This window comes from Podarcis vaucheri (assembly GCF_965113315.1).
Source record: "Podarcis vaucheri genome assembly, chromosome: 10".
Taxonomy (NCBI): domain Eukaryota; kingdom Metazoa; phylum Chordata; class Lepidosauria; order Squamata; family Lacertidae; genus Podarcis; species Podarcis vaucheri.
This window is the reverse complement of record NC_138748.1, coordinates 61,325,538-61,342,393: the sequence shown is the minus strand read 5'-3', so window position 1 is coordinate 61,342,393 and position 16,856 is coordinate 61,325,538. Positions and strand designations below refer to the sequence as shown.

The 16,856-nt window shown below is 45.9% G+C and overlaps 2 protein-coding genes across 4 annotated transcripts in view; one reads left to right on the top strand and one right to left on the bottom strand.

Moving 5' to 3' along the window:
- Positions 1-16,856, bottom strand: part of IAPP (islet amyloid polypeptide) — a 37,847-nt gene that overhangs the window by 10,753 nt on the left and 10,238 nt on the right. The window lies entirely within an intron of this gene.
- Positions 8,664-16,856, top strand: part of SLCO1A2 (solute carrier organic anion transporter family member 1A2) — a 36,207-nt gene continuing 28,014 nt past the window's right edge. The window contains exon 1 of one of the 3 annotated variants that reach the window (XM_082238881.1): positions 8,664-8,700. Coding sequence is in view for 2 of the 3 variants with exons in the window: in XM_082238879.1 (XP_082095005.1) it covers positions 13,861-13,944 (84 nt within the window). In the remaining variant the exon portion in view is untranslated. Of the gene's footprint in view, positions 8,701-13,453; positions 13,560-13,793; positions 13,945-16,856 lie in introns of those variants that run through there. The other 2 variants (XM_082238880.1, XM_082238879.1) reach the window with 2 other exon arrangements.

Genomic DNA, 16,856 nt, shown 5'->3' with positions numbered 1-16,856 from the left:
CCTGCCTTTTTCATTAGGTACTCATCGGATGACGTTTGCTTGACAGTTCTGCTATGAATAGCGACAGCCCCCCCCCCCAAGTATTTGGGGAGCTGAGCCTAACTAAGAACCGAGATGTTCGTAATAGTTTTCTGCAAGGTGCAAAGTTGAGCACGCGAATAAACAAACGTGCAGCCGTTCATTGTGTAGGTGGGCTTACGGTGCCAAGAATGACTGGCTGTAGGAAGTTCCATTTATGGGCTGAGAGGAAGTTTTTGCAGTTTGAATGTAGGAAGGCAGAGTTTGTTTTTGACTGGCAGTGGCGCTGTGGGTTAAACCACAGAGCCTAGGACTTGCCGATCAGAAGGTCGGCGGTTCGAATCCCCGCGACGGGGTGAGCTCCCGTTGCTCGGTCCCTGCTCCTGCCAACCTAGCAGTTCGAAAGCACGTCAAAGTGCAAGTAGATAAATAGGTACCGCTACAGCGGGAAGGGAAACGGCATTTCCGTGTGCTGCTCCAGTTCGCCAGATGTGGCTTAGTCAGGCTGGCCACATGACCTGGAAGTTGTACTCCGGCTCCCTCGGCCAGTAAAGCAAGATGAGCGCCGCAACCCCAGAGTCGGTCACGACTGGACCTAATGGTCAGGGGTCCCTTTACCTTTACCTAGTGGACCTATCTGCCAGCATGCTTGATTCCTACTTGCGCAACCTCTACATTTGCAAAGAAACAGTTCCAAAAAAGCAATCCTAAGTCTCTAGGATGTTCTGGTATTGTCTACCTGCCTGCTTCCCATTTTCTCAACTTAGACATTATCAAATAACCAGCGCCAGGTAAAAAGCACTTGTTTCTGTTGGCATGCATGTCTATATGTGCAATTAATCACACATTATGAAATATTTAGATTTTTAGCACGCAAACCCAGAATCGTCCGTGACTGGACCTAACGGTCAGGGGTACCTTTACATTTACCTATTTAAAGAGAGTAGTTTCGGTTCAATATACACCAGACAACATACACTGGTATACAGGGGAGTGCAATACTATATAACAGTAAAAAAACAAACCAGACTGGAACTTAGAATACAAGAATGATCAGTTCTACGGCAGAGCTGAAAATATTGATTAATTGTAGCCGTTGTTACATGATGAAAAGCGGCTGGTTAGGCAAACAATTCAAATCAGATTGGAAGCTTAGTTACAACTAGGGATGCGGGAGGTGGGGTCAATTCAGTTTGCATTTAAAGGTGAACTTGCATCATTCCAAAACAACACAAGGACCGAAACATTGCCAGCCCTTTGGAATTCATAGTCATCTGAATTTGGCAATGCAGATCTCCAGCCAAATAATTTCTTCAAAAAAAGAAGCAGCATATACTAGGGTAACGTGTGCAAAAAATTGAGACATTGGCAAAAACAACATACTGACATGCATTCTGTTAGGGGAAATTGCTTGCAAAAATGTGAGTATTAGGCCCAAATGCCACAAAATTGCCATTAAAAGGTATATAAATTAGGAGTGATCTGCTCTGATGCGTTTCTCTCTCTCTCTCTCTCTCTCTCTCTCTCTCTCTCTCTCTCTCTCTGTGTGTGTGTGTGTGTGTTTTGTCATTGCAAGCTCTTGTTTAAATGTAGAGATCTAAACTTAAGAGTGGGAAAATAAAAATGGAGAGAAACCGAAATTGACAGATTGACCCCATTCCTAGTTACAGCTGGGCCCGTTTGAGGTAAGAAGAACAACCTACAAAATATGGAGTAAGTGTAAAATATGTCAAGCAAATAAGAATAGAATGTTTGGCAGAAGGAAGGAAAGAGCAAAGCGACCCTGCTGCCAGCAGATATGTGGCTAAACCTGGAAACGGAAGACGCTGCCAGGATAGTGGCCATGGACACGATGTTTGCATGCTTGCTGTTTCCTGGTCACCTTTTGGCCCCACAAAATTGAGGGGGGGGGAGAGGGGGGTTGCTCGGTGGCCCATCCATGGTGATCAACTAATTGCCGAAGCTTGCAGAGAGCCCTGAGTTGAGCAAGACATTGCAAGCGCTGCCAATCAACTTGAAATGTCCCAACCGAATCTCAGCTTGTTGGTTCACCATCCCGACTGTCCCCAAGGCAGCCCTGTTTCCCTTTTGCAAACACTTTGAGTAAGAAAGGAGAAGCCTGATGGGACTCTCTCGCCTTCGAAGGACCTCTCCGCTGCCTGCTACCCCACCCACAGCTGCCATGGTGAGTTCTTTGCTCCTGGAGGGATGGAGTAGAAAGTAGAGGAGGACTATGTCTTCCTCTATTGGCTGCCCAGTGGAGCATTGTTGCTCAAGTTTGCGTAACAGCCCTAGTGGGTCTCTGCCGCTTCTGATGCCCCCAATCTTAGCCAGTCATGTCTTCCCTATAGCCTTCTAAAAATAGTTGAAACAACAAACACAACATCTAAGGGTATTTCTGGCCAACTACCTTCATTCAGGAACAATCCCCCTTTTTAAAAATAAAAATAAAATCCGCCTTGCATTGCTTAGAATCTAACTAGATACAATTGACAGTTTCTGCCCACGGAGAACATTGGTGCCCCACTTCAAGAAATGGGACCTGGTAGGTAACCAAACGGAAATGTTTTTGGGTTATATAAAGCATTGATTGATGAATCACATAGTTAATGGCATTTTCGGGAGCGGAAGAGGACTCGGGAGATGCAATGATGCCTTTGAACTGTCAGTCAAGCTGCCACACATTTGTTCATGAACCATTTTAACGACATGCACTGCACCCCGTAACAGGGGATCAAGCAGACCCCATAACAGAGGCATGCAAAGATCCCTTAAGGACCTTCCATTAAAGGCCTTGTTTGCCTAAAACAGGGTCTTTTATTATTTTTGTTTTGATACACTATGGAAAAAAATAATCAAACTGAATGACAGAGCTGCTTTAGACAACCAGAACATTTGATGTTTCCTAACATTCAGAAATGGATGTTTTTGTAATAAGATGTCTTAACGAATTTGCCTCTAGACCAGGAGCTATCCACCTGCTTACATTTTTTAAAAAACCAACCAAACAGAAGCAGGAACAAATGAATGCACGGAGTTTCAGAAATAAGATGCTTGTGATGACCTTTGTTTTGGGAAGAACGGATGGAATAATATCGTCCAGGGCTTTGAAGCTGGAAATAAGGGTGATCGCTTATATATTCTGTTGGCAGATTTAAGACAGATAAAAGAAGCTGTATTTTTTGCTCCATAAGATGCACCTGACCATAAGACGCACCTAGTTTTTAGAGGAGGAAAGGGGGAAAGCCCTGTTTTTGGGGGGTTCAGCTCACAGTTCTGCTGCTTCTTTAGGAAAGGAAAGGGAGCCGTTTCTACAGTTTCCAGATAGATAACCTAATCAGCCAGCCACATGTCGCTGGGGAAATAAAAGGCCTCCATCTGCAGAACATTCAACAATGGAGACCTGGGCAAGGGGCCGGACCAGAAAGGGAGCCAGCGATTGACCACACATTCGTTCCATAAGACGCACATACATTTCCCCTTACTTTTTAGAAGAAGAGGAAGAGTTTGGATTTGATATCCCGCTTTATCACTACCCTTAGGAGTCTCAAAGCGGCTAACAATCTCCTTTCCCTTCCTCCCCCACAACAAATACTCTGTGAGCTGAGTGGGGCTGAGAGACTTCAGAGAAGTGTGACTGGCCCAAGGTCACCCAGCAGCTGCATGTGGAGGAGCGGAGACGCGAACCCGGTTCCCCAGATTACGAGACTACCGCTCTTAACCAGTGGCGTAGCGTGGGGGGTGCCAGGGGTGCCAGCCGCACCGGGCGCAACATCTGGGGGGCGCGCGCGCGCTGCCTCCGGAGTCACCGAAGAGCCTCGGGCGCAGGCTGTAGCAGAGCCGCATGTCTCGCAGAACCGACGAGCTGTGCGCGCGTTCGGGCTGAAGGCGCCCGGCAGGCAGCGGCTCTCAGCGCTTGCCGTGGAGGATGCGCCAGGCAGCCCCTCCTCACAGCCCCGCCTCCGCCGGTGCTGCTGCAGCTGCTGGGCCGTTGCATTTTCCTCGCCTCTCTGCCCCCCTCCTCCTCCGGGCAAGCGGCGTCGTTTGGGCGGCAGCGCCAGCGGCAACTCGCAGGTTAGGGGTTAGGGGGGGCGCAAATTACTTGCCTTGCCCCGGGTTAGGGGGTGCAAATTACTTGCGTTGCCCCGGGTGCTGACAACTCACGCTACGCCGCTGCTCTTAACCACTACACCACACTGGCTCTCACACTGGCTTTTAGGAGGAAAAAAGTGTGTCTTATGGAGCGAAAATGGTATTTCGCACAGCACATAGTCAAATTATGGAACTTGCTCCCCCAGGAGGCATTGATCACCATCAACTTGGATGGCTTTAAAAGAGGATTAGACACATTCGTGGAGGAAAAGGCTACTAGACCTGATGTATCTTCTCTGCCTCCATGGTCAGAGGCAAAGGCTTCCAAATACAGCCATACCTTGGATCCCGAATGTCTTGCGAGTTGAAGGTTTTGGCTCCCAAATGGCGCAAACCTGGAAGTGAGTGTTTGTGAACATTCTTTGGAACCTGAACAACCAGCATGGATTTTGCGGCTTCCAATTGGCTGCAGGAGTTTCCTGCAGCCAATCAGAAGCTGCACCTTGGTTTCCAAACATTTTGGAAGTTGAACGGGCTTCCGGAACGGATTCCGTTCGACTTCCAAGGTACCACCATACCAGATTTTGTGAACAAATACTATGGAAATGGAATGCTGGACTATATGGGCCATTGGCCTGAGCCAGAAGGCTATTCTCATGGAAGCAAATATATCTCAGTTGATTGGATCATGGTGCTTATAATACCAAATGCACAGGTTAGACCCCCAAATGGGACAGCTGCATATTGCTGCATTACAGGTGGTTATGGACTATGTTCTTAAGCCCTGTTTAGACAATCTAATTAGGAGAGCTGTCAGTATGTAGGAAGAGATATTCAGTTTCGTTCGCATTTTAATGCAAGCTTCCCTAAAGTTTTCTGGGGGGGGGGGAAATAGCGAACATAGTTAATGGCATTTTCGGGAAAGGAAGAGGACTCGGGAGATGCAGTGATGCCTTTGAACTGTCAGTCAAGCTGCCACACATTTGTTCATGAACCATTTTAACGACACGCACTGCACCTTGTAACAGGGGAAATATTTCGCTTGTAAAAGCGAAATATAAGAAGCCTTCACACTTCTCTGAATTTTGCATTGTAGTTCTCCAACCAAATGGTGTGTTCAAGAATGCATGCATTAGGAGAAAGTGTGCATAAATGTATATATTTATAAAAATAACATAGGAAAATGCACTGTATTAGGGGGGAATGCTGTGTATTGGGGGGACATAAAGTATGCAAATCTGCATGCAAAAATATGTATATCAGGAATAATGTGCAGTAAAATGCTGGCAAAATTTCATGAAGACTTAAGAAAAATGCACAAGCCAATATAGAAAACTAAATTGATGATTGTGAAGATAGGAAAATGAGGAACTTGGAGAAACAAAAAATGATAGATTCACCTATCCTTAGGATTCCACATAGGACCTCTGGTTCACAGAAGTGCCTTTAAAAGCAGCCCAGGTAAAGCACAATGGCTGTGGGAGGTTTGGGATTGGAGGGGGGGGGGAATTGACACAGCCTCCTTCAAATTTTGCGCTTCTCCACCTTTTGCAACGCAGCCTGGTAAAGTGTGCAAAATGGCACAGGGTACTTATGAATTCATGTTACTGGCGAAAACCACAATGGAAATTCATTGTATCAGGGGAAATCGCTTTGCAAAAAGGTCTCTGTTAGCCAGAATTACATACAAACACTTGTGTATGAGGGGATATTTTCACTAAAAATGCTGATGAATTTTTGTGAAAGCATTAAAAAAAATGCAGAAACTGAAGTGGAAACATAGAGGACCAGAAGAAAGAAAGAGAGAGAAACTGAGAGAAAACCAAATTGACAAATCTGCCTCTCCCTATTTGGGACAGTGGGCACTTTGCTAATAAAATCCCACTTCTGCAGGCATAAAATGCCATATCTGCAGACCATGAGCCTCAGGTGAAGGGCAGTGTAGAAATTCAATAAATAAAAAAGATGTATGAAAGCACTTGCAAACATACATGTTCAAAGGCAAGCAACAACGGAAGTATCAAATTCCATATCTGTGTTCTGCACCAGCCTTGGCCATTGATGAAAATTACAACCACTGCAAATTCCTAACTGCTAAGGACATTATGTATACAGGGGGCAGGTCAGGCTGGGTGAACAGGCATGCAGCTGTTCGCACTCAGGGGAATGCCCTCTGCAGGAGCACCTCTGTTAAAATCCTTCCTGTTTTGTTTGTTTAGGTTCTGTGTTTTTTTTCCCTGGCATGCAACATGCTTGACAAACTTCACCTTTGACACTACTCATTGATGCCTTGTGTCAGCCTGTGGTTATGGCTGCCAGTTTTCCAACCAGTCATCGGAGCTGCGCTTAAACAGCCACTCGATCTGCCAGTGGCACACATGCCCATTGCTACAAATCAAGACATGGTTCCAGGAGCCTTTTCTATCAGCTGCCACCCAACTCAGGGTAGACAGGAAGTCAGTTACATTTGTGTGTTTGTGAAAGTTCAGATAGCCAAGTTTGGTCCTGTGCCTTTTAACAGGGGGAAGGGGAGTTGGCCAGCTTGCCCTGCCCCCACAACTCCACCCCCAACCTTTGCACATTGAAACTGAAGCTCAGCAGTTATGCTAATGTTCCTTGAACCTGCTATTCTCCCTGGGAGGAAAAGGCCATTGATTCCAATGGAAGCTATAATGATGATTTATGAACCACCTGATACAATAGAAAATCTTCAAATGACAAAATAGAATCCAATGCATAAATGCAATTTAAAACCATATATATATATATTTTAAAACGAATAATACTTAAAATACTCATCCAACATCATATCAATAAGGGGAAGTCCTTATTTCCCAGTTATGTAGAATCATAGAGTTTGATGGGACCTCAAATGTCATCTATTCCACCCCACTGGAAACCTATGATGTGTGAGAAGAAGACTGCTATGACCCAGATACCTGTTTATGTGCACGCGAAATGTATGAGTCAATTATAGCCATTAAGTAGTGGCACTGGTTTCCTTTAACTTCTGAACTGAACTGGGCCTATTTAGGTGGAACCAGGGTTTAACCAAGTGTTTAACCAAGTTGGGAGGACAGCCTCAGATCACCCCAGCTCCGGACTGCCAGAAGGCAATGCGGACAGGCAGCAGAGGGGAAGTAGGAGAGGCAGCCTGTAAGCTGGGCTGGGCTGTTTGCAAAAAGGCTTTTAAACAGCCTTGCACTGTGCTTTGGCAGAGTGGAGGACCATGCTTCACCAGCATGTTCCTGGGGGACCATGCTTCACCAGCATGTTCCCTCAGGGGTTGCACTGGTGAAATAGTGGGGAGGGGGAGGAGACCCTGTATCCCCTTCTTTCCCAGCCTCCCCATCCCCTCCTCTGTGCTTTAAAAACCCAAATAAAATGTGCGATTGGGAGACAGTGGAGGAAGAACTGCCCCCTCCCACTGAACTGATTCAGGGCCCAGTTGCAGGTCATGTCAGCTGCAGTTTAGCCCTAGTGAGGGCTGATCCAAAGTCCCAGACTGCACAGCCGTGCCCATACAGAAAGGTAAAGGTAAAGGACACCTGGACGGTTAAGTCCAGTCAAAAGTGGCTATGGAGTTGCAGCGCTCATCTCGCTTTCAGGCTGAGGGAGTTTGTCCACAGACAGCTTTCTGGGTCATGTGGCCAGCAGGACTAAACCACTTCTGGCACAACGGGACACTTTGATGGAAGCCACAGTGCACAGAAACGCTGTTTACCTTCCCGCCGCAGTGGTACCTATTTATATTTTTTTTAAATAGTATTTTTATTAATTTTTCAACAAGAGTAACAAAATATAATAAAAAACAAACAGTAACAAATGCAATAACATCCATAAACAAAGAGAATTATGCATACAAAAGAGAACTATGCATAAGACCATATGAATTCCATAAAGTGGAATTCTCCGAATCCCCTGACTTCCCTCCCCTCCCATTCCTGGTTCCCTAAATTTCTTATCAACTGCAAATCATTTCTACTCCAACCCTTTTCTAACCTCAGATTTACTGTACTATTTCTAAAATTACAAGTGTTCTTAAAATCCTGCCAAAGTATTTATCTGTTTACAATACATTTGCAAAAACATAATAAACATTTCCCATTCTTTTTGAAATTTATTGTCATCGTGATTTCTGAACTTTCCAGTTAGTTTCGCGATTTCAGCATAATCCATTAATTTAGTTTGACACTCTTCTTTAGTCAGGACTGCTTCTTCTTTCCATCTTTGGGCTAACAGCATTCGAGTGCGGTACCTATTTATCTACTTGGACTGGCATGCTTTCAAACTGCTAGGTTGCCAGGAACTGGGACGGAGCAACGGGAGCTCACTCCTTTGCAGGGATTTGAACCACCGACCTTCCGATCAGCAAGCCCAAGAGGCTCAGTAGTTTAGACCTCTAAGCCAGATTGGCATTATTTACTCAGCTAGAGTGAAGCAAGTTAAAATGTGAGGCTGCAAATATTTGACAGAAGCCTATCATATAATGGCTGCCACATGCTAGTTAATTTTCAACACGTTGGGAAATAAAAGATCAAAGGCAAAATCAGGAAACATCATTCCACATGTTCCTAAACAGTCACAGCGGTAAGTGAATGACAGCATCTGTTTTACTAAAGATCTTGAGTGTGGGTTTGTTTTAATATTCAAGTGTGGTTGCTGACAGAGCAGGAAAAAGGGCCATCTCAGCTCTTCTGCCTTTGACTGTGTCACTTGGTGTGCAGAAATCAGAAAACGGTGCAGCTTGCCATGGTGTGGAGATGAACACGGTCTCCTGCTAGATTTCTTCATGCCAAGGTGCTGTTGCAGGTTTCGTTACACAGTCTGGTTAAAAACTTGGCAACCCTGTTTTTGAAGGGTTCCGTCTGCAGTGCAAAATGTACAGACTCCTGTGGGTTCCGAAATAAGTGATGTTTCTGCACAGTGGCGTAGTGTGGGGGGTGCAGGGGGGGGCCGGTCGCACCGGGCGCAACATCTGGGGGTTAGGGTTAGGGGGCGCAAATCCACGGGTTAGGGGGCGCAAATTACTTGCCTTGCCCCGGGTGCTGACAGCCCACGCTACGCCACTGTTTCTGCAGATTGATTCTCTTGCTCTAGGCAGGTTCAAGCTATGCCAGGTAGCATTGCCAGGCCTAGGACATGCAGACCTGACCTCCTTGTTGCTTGTCTCGTTCCCTGTTGTCAACTTTTTCAGGTTGGTTCCATCCATCTGCTCAAAGTGGACTTGGATAGGGTGGAGGGGGGAAGAGGAGTCAGAAGGGCTTGAAATGCGCCAAAATGGGGCAGGTTGGCAGAATATGGAGGGGGGGGGAATCGTGACAAGCCCCCTAGAGACCTAGCCCTGGTTTGAGAGCAGAAACAGTAAGAGGTAATCAAATGGATTTCCTGTTAAATGGCAACATATGAAGGCGTACCTGATTAACTAAAAGCAGTGATCAATTTATGTGTGGTTTACCCATATTTGTTTTGGAAATTTTACAGATTTTATCTGTGTTTTAGTAGTGGTTATTTCACACACACAAAATAGTTTTGCAGATCACAGCTGTGTTTTATCTACAGTTTTATTGTGTACATTGCTTATGAGAGGTCTTGATTAGGCAGCTTAGACAGTGGTACCTCGGGTTACATACGCTCCAGGTTACATACGCTTCAGGTTACAGACTCCGCTAACCCAGAAATAGTACCTTGGGTTAAGAACTTTGCTTCAGGATGAGAACAGAAATCGTGCTCCGGTGGCGCGGGGGCAGCAGGAGTGCCCATTAGCTAAAGTGGTACCTCAGGTTAAGAACAGTTTCAGGTTAAGTACGGACCTCTGGAATGAATTAAGTACTTAACCTGATGTACCACTGTATAGCTTTGCACATAAAACAGTGATAATGAGATTATGACAGTCTACTACATTTCCCTTCCCTTTCTTCTGTCTGTGGAGGGGTGGGGTGAGGCGAACATATTTGCCACACCCAACCCCCCTAGAAGAAGAGGAGTGATTGGATCCTCCCATTTGCTTCGCTCACATGCCCAGACTTGTTTGATTGGACTCCTTGTTCTGGTTATGTTGACTGGCAGATCCTTCAGCTGTTCAGCAGTTCGAATCCCCGTGATGGTGTGAGCTCCCGTTGCTCTGTCGCAGCTCCTGCCATCCTAGCAATTTGAAACCATGCCAGTGCAAGTAGATAAATAGGTACCACTGCAGCAGGAGGGTAAATGGCATTTCTGTGCGCTCTGGTTTCCATCACGGTGTTCTGAAGCGGTTTAGTCATGCTGGCCACAGGACCCAGAAAGCAGGCTCCCTTGGCCTGAAGAAAGTTGAGTGCCACAACCCCATAGTCACCTTTGATGGGACTTAACCATCCAGGATCCTTTACCTTTTTTTTAAAAAAAAAACTTTAATAAATATAACCTGTTTCCCCACATTCCTGTTGCCCTGCATCTTCTTTCGATGTGATAGCAATACAGTGGTGCCTCGCAAGACAAAATTAATCCGTTCCACGGGTCTCTTCGTCTTGCGGTTTTTTCATCTTGCAAAGCACGGCTATTAGCGGCTTAGCGGCTATTAATGGCTTAGCGGCTTAGCGGCTATTAACGGCTTAGCGGCGTAGGGGCTTTAAGAAAAAGGAAACAAACTCGCAAGAACTCGCAAGACGTTTCGTCTTGCGAAGCAAGCCCATAGGGAAATTCGTCTTGCAGAACGACTCAAAAAACGGAAAACTCTTTCGTCTTGCGCGTTTTTCGTCTTGCGAGGCATTCGTCTTGCGAGGTACCACTGTAGCTGTATTTAGATGACGGGTGAAAATGTACGTCTTTGTCCAGGGTTTTTGGAACCTGAGGGCGTTGATGTTGGTTGGAGTTGAGACTTAGGGCTCAGCTATACAGCTGCAAATATAACATTTTAAGCGTGCTTTAAGTGCATTATACAAATGTGACACTAGATGGTGACAGTGAGCTAATGGCAAATTCAATATATATTTTATTTTTTTAAATAAATTTTAAATGCATTTTCACAGCATTTAAAATATATATATATATGTCTAGACTCAGCCTTAGTGTTCCTGTTTGGTCATGGAGGGATGGTTCTCTTTTATGTTTTGCATTACTGTTTATATTATACGTGGTGCTGTTAAGCTGCCATGCACTTTGAGCTGCAGGAGGGAGCAGGGGTAGAAAGACTCTGATAAAATAAATAAATATTACCACTAGCTAGCACCAATTTCTTTCTTTCCTTTCCATTTATTATATTCATATTCTGCCCTTCTTCGCAAAGTTGCCCAGGGGATCAAACACAAAAAGGTGTATATTGGAGTGGAGGGATATAATACAATTTAAAATATTGTCATAGTTATATAGTTTAAACAATCACACACAAACAGAAAGTTTCCCAAGAGCTAATGCAGCTCCTTGAGCAGCCAAAGGTTGACACCCCTCCCCCTTGCTGTAGACTGCAAATAGGTTCTTTAACCTGGAAGACCACATTATGAGTTCTGCACAAAGGGGTCCAGCGGCGAATACAGGTGCTCCCAGACTGGCAGTATTTTGCTGGAAGGATTCTCGGTCATCCTGGAACTTTAGGTTTGCCCAGTGGATTAAAGCTCTGCTGCAAAATTCAATAAACTTGCTTTGAAAAAAGGGAAAGAAACAAACTTTTTGCCTTTTGGAAAAGTGATGGGGAAATGCACTGCAAAGCGTGGGACTGATGAATGATTAACAAGAAGGTTTGTAAAAAAAAATAATTTGCAAGCAAATCAGTTTGAGTTCAGGATGCAGGGTGATGGCGCTGCAACTGCTCTGTAACCAAATCAGAACGAATGCTTAGTAAATACCAGACATAAGGTAAAAAGGTTAAGGACCCCTGGATGATTAAGTCCAATCAAAGGCGACTATAGGGTTGTGGTGCTCATCTCGCTTTCAGGCTGAGGGAGCCGGCGTTTTTCCACAGACAGCTTTCTGGGTCATGTGGCCAGCATGACTAAACAGCTTTTGACACAACAGAACACCGTGATGGAAACCAGAATGCATGGAAATGCTGTTTACCTTCCTGCCACAGTGGTACCCATTTATTTACTTGCACTGGTGTGCTTTTGAACTGCTAGGTTGTCAGGAGCTGGGACAGAGCAATGGGAGCTCACTCTGTGGCAGGGATTCAGACTGCCGACCTTCTGATCAGCAAGCCCAAGAGGCTCAGTGGTTTAGACCACAGCACCACCCTCATCCAGACATAAGGCCTCTGTGGACTTGTGGTTGTTTTGAGGGTGGGTGTCTTCTGCAAAATGCCATTGACATCATAACAGCGCAGCAGTGGTGGATTTATAATGGACCGTCCACACACACCATTCTGCTCTATTAGTTGTTCTCCGATGCTTCCCCAATTTTATTGCATTATTGCTGTCAGAAGGGGAGCTATAGCACAACCCAAGCGAAACAAGGGAAAAACCTGGAACATTTGTGGTGGGACCATTTTTAGGTTTTCAAAACAGGGGTGTAGTGTGGTGGTGCCTGATGGTCATGCCCCTGGGTGCACAAAATTGGAGGGGATGTGAACCCGCGCCCCGAAGAAAGTGCCCCCAGTGCGGTGTGGCCCTGTGCTCTTCTCTGCCTGCCAAGGGCCACATTGACCAGTCAGATTCCCCCCTGTGTGGGCGGGCAGACAGTTCAGCTTGGCCCCATTTTGCTCCAGTGGGGGTGAGGTTGCTCTGGCAGTGGCAACCCCCTGCCCGGTGCCTGCACACCTGCCCTGGATGCCAGCAACGAATGCTATGCCACTGTTTCAGTAGGAAGCTGCAGGACATCATACCCCAGTCCGAAATTAAACAGCATGTATACAACAATTTTTAGCGGACGCAAACAGTGTTTTAGGGTTTTGTAAAGTTTATTATGATTTCATTTTATAATAAAACAGAAACAAGAGTTGTGAAAACTGTATTGAAAGCAAGATCGTGTATGTGCCCTGGTGCCATCATGAAAAGGATTCCTGCAGGAGTCCATAGTGGTGCCCACTCAGCTGCTGTTGGACTCCAACTCCCATCATCCCTGACAATTGGCCATGCTGGGAGTTGTAGTCCAACAGAAGGCACCATATTGGTTGCCCCTGGACTCCCAACTGCTGTGCAAGCTTTATGCAAGCAAAGCAAAACAAATGCTCAGTTAAACAGTTCATCTGGAGGCACCAGTGTTCATTATCTCAGTTTCACTGTGTACATATTTTGCCTTTAATGAGCACATCAGTGCAACATTTTGGATCCTGTTAGGGGTTAATGGCAGCCGACTGGCCAGAACTCAAGGTAATCAAAGACCTGCAGGGATTAAAATTGTTTAGGGAATTACCCAAGACTCAAGTCTTTTTACAAGCTTAGCTGAAAAAGGAAGAGAGAGCAGAGGAGACATTCAGGTAGTGTGTGGTCCGATCCTGGTCTGAAATGGAAACGGAAGCCAAGATGAGTGATAGCATCAAGGTAGGCAATCCAAGGTTGTGCCTAGTTTATTGTCTGAAACGCACTTGCAAGAATAGAGAGGGGAGCTGTAAAGAGAGATATGACCATGTCTTGAAATGGGGCAGTTTTCTGGGTTATTTATTTTGGCTCAAGGTCCCCCTGTTTCTTGTTTCTTTCTCAAGCTCAGCAGGTCACTGCTGAATATAACAAAAGTTTCACTTAGACTTCTTCTAAGAAAGAAGTACATTCAGTCCTGTTCTTTCCCCCGTTGTCTTGGTTTTGTGTCTCTCGTAAGAGATCCTTTCATTGCTCCACAACTGCAATGGCTTTATCCCAAAAGAAACTTCGATATGGGTTAGATTTGAGGAGAGAAGCCAATGGATTTGCCACTAACAGGATCAACGAGGTATGGATAGCAATAAAGCCATAAAGATGCCACAAGACAGAAAGAGATGGGAGGGAAGATCAGAATTGTAAATGGGGAGAAAAGTCATCTAATGGGAATGTTAAAAATAAACGATCAGAGCTTTGGTTTGATGCAGAGATGGGAAGCTTGCTTGGCACAGGGAATATATGACGTTACATTTATCTAGAAAGGACTAGAAGAGTCCTTTTTCAAGAAACATTTTAAAGAATGTTGGGATTTGCAAGATTCTAACACACACACACAAAGCCTTTAGGTTGCATGCCATCAAATCCTAGACTGTCGCATGTTTTGGGTTGTTGTTTTTTGTTTTAGTTTTTTTGCTGGCTCCCTTTGAACTAACAGATCAAGCGATTAAAAGAGTCGCACTGTACAAGCATTCTGAAAATGCTGCTCCCTTTAGTGACCTGAAGAAACGTCCAAAATAATTGTGTAACCCGAAGTTCAGGGAAATAAAACACCTGACGTTCTTTTAAAGCATTCCTTGGCACGGAGCTCGCAGGACTTTTGTGTATTGTATTTTTCCGGCAAGCAGATTTTCATAACCGACGATGCTGCAATGGGGATGGTGTGTGTGTGGCGGGGGATTGGGGGCATGATATCTCTCCCGTGTTGCACCTAAAACTTTTCCTAAAGGAACAGCCAGCACTTCCAAATCGCAGCACTCTGTATATTTGAGGGCACATCGAGTTAACTAGCAAAATGCCGGTCATCATTTTTGTGTGTGTGCATGCGCATGTGTGTAAAGGGGGCTTGAACCTGCTGAGAGGCAAACTGTACACCTCTGCAAGGCATTGGCATAGAATCAGAGGATCACAGCACCATAGACAACTCTCTGCACACCAAGGACGGAGTTTGGTACTATGGCACCTTCTGCTTACCCAGAATTTGGCTCCCCCCAGTCCTTGCACCCTGCCAGGCTTTGAGAAGGAGGTGTGAGGGCTCTGGCAAGGTCTTGGAGGCCACTGACCTCCTTCCCAATGCTGGGCAAGTATCACCTGGGCTTTGGGAAGGAGATGGGTGGACTCTAGGACCTTGACAGAGCCCTCACGCCTCCTCCCTGTAGCCAAGCAAATGCTTCGCAGGTGCCCTCTCTGCTCAGTGCTCAGTGTGGGCAAACTGGTTGTGCTGCCCTAAAATTACCTCTGTGCTCAATGTGGGGCCTTCTATGCATGATGGAGGAATGGCACCTCTAATAAACAGCTGTTCAGACACCACTTAAATATCTCGAGTGAGAGCCTTGCCAAACAGCTCTTAGCATAGGACATTTTGCCTGATGTTCAACAAAAATCTGCTTCCTTTTACGGCTCCCACCTCCATTTGCCCTGCTGCTTTTTCTCCAGAAAACTTGATCTTTAGTGTGAAATTGGAACAAACAGCAACTGGGTTTCCCCCCAGATTGCTGTTAGTTCTGATTTAGCGCTAAAGAATGGATTTACCAGGGGATGGTGGCTGAGCAAAGGCAAAACCACTTGACCCATGTATAGAAAGTGGGAGTCAATGGGGAAAAACCACTTTGCCCATAGTCCCCACCCATTGGGGCTAAGCTGGAAAATGTTGCCCACTCCAAGTGTACAGTGCAGATTTTTCAACTATGGCCAAACTGTTATGGTACATGTGTAATATTCCCATTGGGGAGAACAGTGTTGCCCTGCTCTCTAAGCAGTTCCTGGGGCAGCTCTACACACTTGGGAAGAGAAAGTGCCAGTGGAAGCCAGCACTGCCCTACCAATCTACGTAGCTGGGCAGGCTTGCCTAAACAGAAATAGTTTTAGCAGGTGCGAAAAAAGAGTACACCTACCTGTTGTCAGTTGGTGTTGTGGACTGGCTGGATGCAGAGGAGTGGTGGAAGGAACCAGCCAGGGAATCCCCCAAGGGACGAAAGCTCAGAGCCTGGAGATTGGTGGTTAGAGAGAGAAGAGTTGAAGAGGTTACAGGGTTTAGTGAGCAGGGAGAATCTGTGGCAGAGAGAAGTCCAGAATCAGAAGCAGGAGAGGAGAGGAGCAGGAGAGGAGAGGAGCAGGAGAGGAGAGCCAAAGAATTGATGCTTTTGAATTATGGTGCTGGAGGAGACTCTTGAGAGTCCCATGGACAGCAAGAAGATCAAACCGATCCATTCTGAAGGAAATCAGCCCTGAGTGCTCACTGGAAGGACAGATCGTGAAGCTGAGGCTCCAATACTTTGGCCACCTCATGAGAAGAGAGGACTCCCTGGAAAAGACCCTGATGTTGGGAAAGATGGAGGGCACAAGGAGAAGGGGACGACAGAGAATGAGATGGTTGGATGGTGTTCTTGAAGCTACTAGCATGAGTTTGATCAAACTGCGGGAGGCAGTGGAGGACAGAAGTGCCTGGCGTGCTCTGGTCCATGGGGTCACGAAGAGTCGGACACGACTAAACGACTAAACAACAACAACAACAAAGTATGGGTCGTTAGGGTAACAAAGGAAGTGGCTTTGTGCCAGAGGTGTGTGTGAGAGAGAGCTGGGCTAGAAGCAGGATGCAGGCAGAAACCTGAGTGAGAGAGACGTGCTTGATTTATGCTTGAATCCAAGACTGTGGCTATGGGAAAAGCAAGACCTTTTTGGGGCCTCAGGGTCTTCATAGGCTAAGGTTGTATATGTGTGTAAATAAACTATATAGCCTAAAAACACTACCAACTCCCTCATTTCGGGGAAACTGAATCCTGGGTAAGTGCCTGGAAGCTCTGGAATTGTAAACTGGCTGGAGATTGGGATAGCATGCAACAATATTCTGGCAGGGTTTCAGACAGGGGGCACTGTCCACCGCTGAAGTTCCACTGGTGCAACAGACCGATGGAATGCTCTCTTCATCATTTGCCCCTTCCACCCTACCAAATCAGTTCCAGTTTCTGGGACCCTCTGAAGTAGTTT